Below are 5,492 nucleotides of genomic sequence, written 5' to 3'. Positions count from 1 at the left end.
ATGTTTAATGTAGCTTTTAAATACTAAAATAATTTGATATTTTGATTTGCCATTATTGTATTGTTGCAAATACAGACTTATCTTGGGGTAGGTCTCGCATTTAGTTTTGTACTTTTATTATAATTTAGTGATGCTAAGTACTATGTATTGATCAATGCAAGACATGGAAGATGTTTTTTTTTTCACTTGAATGTTGAATATTTATATTGAAAAATCTAAAATGTCTTTGATAGAATTACTTATGCAACCCATGTTTTTACATTTGAAGACCGGTTTCTTTCAAATCAATGCAATAAAGTTTGAAAGATTTGAAAATAAAGATCTATTTGTATTTTTAAAGTTGGCATGAAATCAAAATTTATTCTATTTTTTCTTTAATGCATGTTACTTGTCTTCCTACTCCCTTCTCTCTGCTGGCATATGTAAGGCCACACAGCAGTTGAGCCAATCGCAATCAGATGTACAATGCTTACTTTTTAAAATCCAGTCAACACTTGATGGATAAATTACCAACGAAAAGTCCCTTGCTGACTTTGTAAATGGTACTGACCAGACTTTTTAAAAGTTGTTGCAAACAGTGGCCCTCCAGGAACAGGTTTGGACTCCCTTGGTATAGAGGTATTAAGAGGTCGTCACTAACAGAAACAAACATGTCTTAAGTGGATTTCTTGCAGTGTTGCCAAGTCTGCGGTTTTCCCACAGAATTAGGCTACTTTAACATTGTTGCCGCGGGTTAAAGCGATCTACCCCAGAATGCTGTTCTGACCCCTGACAGAGGGCAAAACCACAGAAAAAATGTGATTTGGATAGTTTTGAATAGCAATTGGGAGGGTTTTGTTTTGCTGACCTGGCAACCCTGCCCACCCTGTGTGCATTTTTTAACCTCCCCCATTTGCCATTGGTCGACAAACTGGTAGTTTTCACCATTGGTGAGTCGGGCTGGCAGTGTTGCCAACTGCTTTCAGTTGAAAGTAGCTAAAACTGGTAGCTAAATGTCACTAGATGACATCACAATGGCAAATTCACTGATCTATATAAAGATGAGAACTTAGATAAGGTTTGTCCAAGAAGTTGCTATATTGGTCCCTAAACTTTTGAAAAAAGTCTCAAAAGGGGCGGGGAAGTCGTTAAATCTAGCTACAAAGTAGCTAAATTGGCAACACTGCGGGCTGGGGTGCGTTTCCCAAAAGCAACTATGGTCGCAAGTTCCGTCGTTACCAATAGATTTCAATGGAACTAACTACCATAGTTAGCTAACGATGCTTGTGGGAAATGCACCCCTGGTCGGGATCTTCAAATGGCAGAGTTGTGACAGAGTCACAGCATTAAACTTTTAGGGCAGGGGTTTTCAACTCTGGCCCTCGAGGTCCACTTTCCTGCAGAGTTTAGCTCCAACCTTGATCAAACTCAACTGCCAGTAACTTTCTAGTCCTCACGGACCTTGATTAGCTTGTTCAGGTGTGTTTTTTTTATTAGGGTTGGAGCTAAACTCTGCAGGAAATTGGACCTCGAGGGCCAGAGTTGAGAACCCCTGCTTTAGAGTATTCAACCAATGAATGGCTTGCTTACAGTCATCTGACTAAAGGACATAATTTTTTTTTTGCTTGAGTGTAATTAATGAATGAATGTGTAAAAATTAATTGAGCCATTTTGACAGGAGACAACTTTATATTAGTGACCACTTTATTTTACTTGGCAACTGCAATTTTAAGCATATGTTACAAAGCATGACTTAAATACCCTCCCCAAGATTCATTGATCGCTGTTCACTGAATGAATGTTCACAATTATGGTGTACCGTCACTGTTTGCATTGCTATGGAAATTCTCAGATCAGCTAAAAGCAATGATTTTGAAAACAACATGCCTATCAGCTCTCTCAATGGCGTGCATCCTCCTCATCTTCAAGATCATCCTCCTCATACTCGCCCATTTCGTCAGCGGTGGCGTCTTGGTACTGCTGGTACTCAGAGACCAGGTCATTCATATTGCTTTCTGCCTCTGTGAACTCCATCTCATCCATTCCCTCGCCAGTGTACCAGTGCAGGAAAGCCTTGCGTCTGAACATGGCGGTGAACTGCTCTGAAATCCTGCGGAACAGCTCTTGAATGGCTGTGCTGTTGCCGATGAACGTGGCGGACATTTTGAGGCCACGTGGCGGGATGTCGCAGACTGCCGTCTTGACGTTGTTTGGGATCCATTCCACAAAATAGCTGCTGTTCTTGTTCTGGATGCTCAGCATCTGCTCATCCACCTCCCTCATGGACATACGGCCACGGAAGATGGCTGCCACGGTGAGGTAGCGGCCGTGGCGAGGGTCGCAGGCTGCCATCATATTCTTGGCGTCAAACATCTGCTGCGTTAGCTCAGGAACTGATAGAGCGCGGTATTGCTGGCTACCACGACTTGTCAGGGGTGCAAATCCAGGCATGAAGAAGTGGAGGCGAGGGAAGGGCACCATGTTGACTGCCAGCTTGCGGAGGTCGGCATTAAGTTGACCTGGGAATCGCAGGCAGGTGGTGACTCCGCTCATGGTTGCTGAAACAAGGTGGTTCAGGTCGCCGTAAGTAGGTGTGGTAAGTTTAAGTGTGCGAAAGCAAATGTCGTAGAGTGCTTCGTTGTCGATGCAGAAGGTCTCATCGGTGTTCTCCACCAGTTGATGCACAGAGAGCGTAGCATTGTAGGGCTCCACCACTGTATCTGACACTTTGGGTGAAGGCATGACGCTGAAAGTGTTCATGATGCGGTCGGGGTACTCCTCACGGATCTTGCTGATGAGGAGGGTGCCCATACCAGACCCGGTGCCTCCGCCTAGGGAGTGCGTGAGCTGGGATCATAGGGCTGTGGATATGTTTGCACCAGTTTTGCAATTCGGCAGAAATTCATGTTTATTTATATAGTGCTTTATTGCTTCAAAGCAGCTTAAGTATTGCATACAACAGTGTCAAAAAGTTATTCAGTTTCAGGAATAAGAAATTCAATTAAAATTGCACCATCAACTATAAAGCAGCTCTTCGGTGTGTTCATGTTTTTACTTCTGTCTAACATCGATGGAAGTTTGCACTGACAAGCTGTTTGAACCAACAAAACAAACTCCAAATGAACATCGTTTGGCCGGATTAAGTTCAAAATGATGTTACACCCATTCGTTCTTAGATTTCGATTGAAGTATTTTATCTTGGCCTTAAACCTTTGAAAATATGTTTCATTTATAGTGTGCATAGATGGATGGATTCAATGCATGCACACTACCTAGTGGATCCTTCTATTTGAGCATTCAATCACTAGCACATGCTGTTGTCTGCATACAAGTCGGCATGGACAGAAAAATCGTGCTACATGCAGACGTCGACAAGATGTTTTGTTTTTTTTGCTTATGCATGTGCAATATCTGAATCGAATGCGAGCATGATTTAGGATTGAGACTATGGCAGAGAGGAACTTTTCAGTGAATAAGCAAATTTACCTTTAGCTTTAGATCATGTGGGATATTGCACACAAATTGTATTGGCTGCTTTTACGGTGCTTTTTCATCATCCTTAGAGCTCAGCATCTTCCGACCTTATTTATTTTTCTTTTATAATTGACAAAGGAAAAGATGCACAGTTTGACGTCTACGGTCTGTTGTATGTAGGATTGATAAACATACCAAACACAAAATTATCTGGCCTGAAGATTTGTCCAAATGGGCCAGAGCGGACCGAGTCCATGGTGCCAGGCTCAAGGTCCACCAGGATGGCACGAGGGACAAATTTTTTTCCTGTGAAATAAAATAGGTTTGGTGTAAACATCCAAAGGTTGAAACATGAGTCAGAGTATCATATACATGAATGCATAATTTAATTCCCCCACTACTTTGGGATCATGTCTGTATAGCAACTGCTGACCCTCTTTAAATAAATGCATCATCATCCATCTTCCCTGCCCTGCTCCACCCTTTTGAGAACAGCAGCAGCAACAGATAAACGGTTTTCTCTAGAACCATAAAGACACATCTGGGTGTTCTGAATGATTGTGCTAGTATCCCACAATGTTTAAATAATGCATTCGCATAGGGTTATGATTGATGTTTGTTTAAAACCACAGAAATGCAAGACAAATTTGTCATCTTTTAAGCAAACCGTGGACAAAGAGCTGAAGTCGGGTGAAACTTAAACCAATCTGAAATTGAAAATCTATAATGTAGCCTATAAAACAGAGGCCAGATGGGCCTCGCCTCTGTAATCGTCAATAACAGACAGCTGTGGTCTACAAAACCCATCATCTGCACCCCATGACCTACTAAATGCATACAATATATCTAATCAAAAACTGACTGGCACATCAAAATACTCAATGCAAATACAGATTCACATATTGCTTACCAGATGCCTCATTGTAATAAACATTTATCCTCTCCAGCTGCAGTTCACTGTCTCCTTGATAACTGCCAGTGGGGTCGATCCCGTGTTCATCACTGATCACCTCCCAAAACTGAAATGCACAAAATGTCTCACAAGTGAATGCTGAATACATCATGGCCGTTCACATTTGTTAGGTTATGCAATGATACAGCAGATTGATGTACTGAACCCTGTCCAGAGCCACTGCAGACCTCTACCACACCCTTTCAGAACAGATGCCGCATAAAACACACTTTCTTGCAATTCATAGTGGGGGAAAAAAACGATTCGTAACGACACTTTTCTTTGCATTCTTTCTTTTACAGTAAAACGGCGTGATATCTATATAATCTTACCTTGGCACCAATCTGGTTTCCGCACTGTCCGGCTTGAATATGCACGATCTCCCTCATTGTGCTGCTGTAAGGAAAGGATGCGGCGTGTGTCACTGCTGCTGATGCGACTCTGGCTCTCTGTCTCTGATCGGAGAGCTCTCTCGCCGGCAGCCAATCACGACTCGCGGGTTTGATGCAGTGGACGTGCCGCAGCATCGCGTGTCTTTCCGTCACACCGACGCGGTGACGCTCTGAAAATGCTGACCCTGCGTTCACGTGAAAACGCCATAACACACACACACACACACACACACACACACACACACACACACAATAGTCTATATAATGATTAATCAAAAGCCTAAACATACGGCATTTGATAAAATGTTTAAAGTGAAGAAATTGAATTTTGGTAATATATATATATATATATATATATATATAGTTGATATAGAAAATCACCCCTCTTTAAAATAATCACATTTTGTTGCTTTGCAGCCTGAAACGAAGATGGACACAGTTTTTGTTTTATCCAGCTGTATTTACTCAGTGCAACTTATAACATCCAAGTGAAAGATTTAACACCAACATGCCAAAAAAAAACAAAACGGAGTCACTGAGTTGGAAAAAGGATACTTTAGAACTATTAACCTCCGTTACTAATTCGAGTTGCTTCACTGAAAGCTTATTGTATCACTGTATTAAAAGCTCACCGTATTGAGGCGAGTATTATGAGAGCGAGATGGACTGAGCGAGATACTGCATGCTGCATTTGA

The 5,492-nt window shown here is 41.9% G+C and overlaps 1 protein-coding gene across 1 annotated transcript; it reads right to left on the bottom strand.

The window, feature by feature from the left end:
- Nucleotides 1-1,824: 1,824 nt before the first annotated feature.
- LOC107567870 (tubulin beta chain-like) lies at nucleotides 1,825-4,964 on the bottom strand. The gene is made up of 5 exons (XM_016253644.1): nucleotides 4,738-4,964; nucleotides 4,364-4,472; nucleotides 3,618-3,759; nucleotides 2,911-2,920; nucleotides 1,825-2,826 (listed from the first exon to the last, which is right to left on the bottom strand). Exons 1-5 carry the CDS (start codon nucleotides 4,930-4,932, stop codon nucleotides 1,879-1,881), a joined length of 1,404 nt encoding a protein of 467 aa, XP_016109130.1. The 5' UTR covers nucleotides 4,933-4,964; the 3' UTR covers nucleotides 1,825-1,878.
- Nucleotides 4,965-5,492: the final 528 nt, after the last annotated feature.

This window comes from Sinocyclocheilus grahami, unplaced genomic scaffold, assembly GCF_001515645.1.
Source record: "Sinocyclocheilus grahami isolate Dianchi unplaced genomic scaffold, SAMN03320097.WGS_v1.1 scaffold1193.1, whole genome shotgun sequence".
NCBI classification, from domain to species: Eukaryota; Metazoa; Chordata; class Actinopteri; order Cypriniformes; family Cyprinidae; genus Sinocyclocheilus; species Sinocyclocheilus grahami.
Note: the sequence above shows the minus strand (reverse complement) of the source record. Positions and strands in the feature narration are given on the sequence as shown.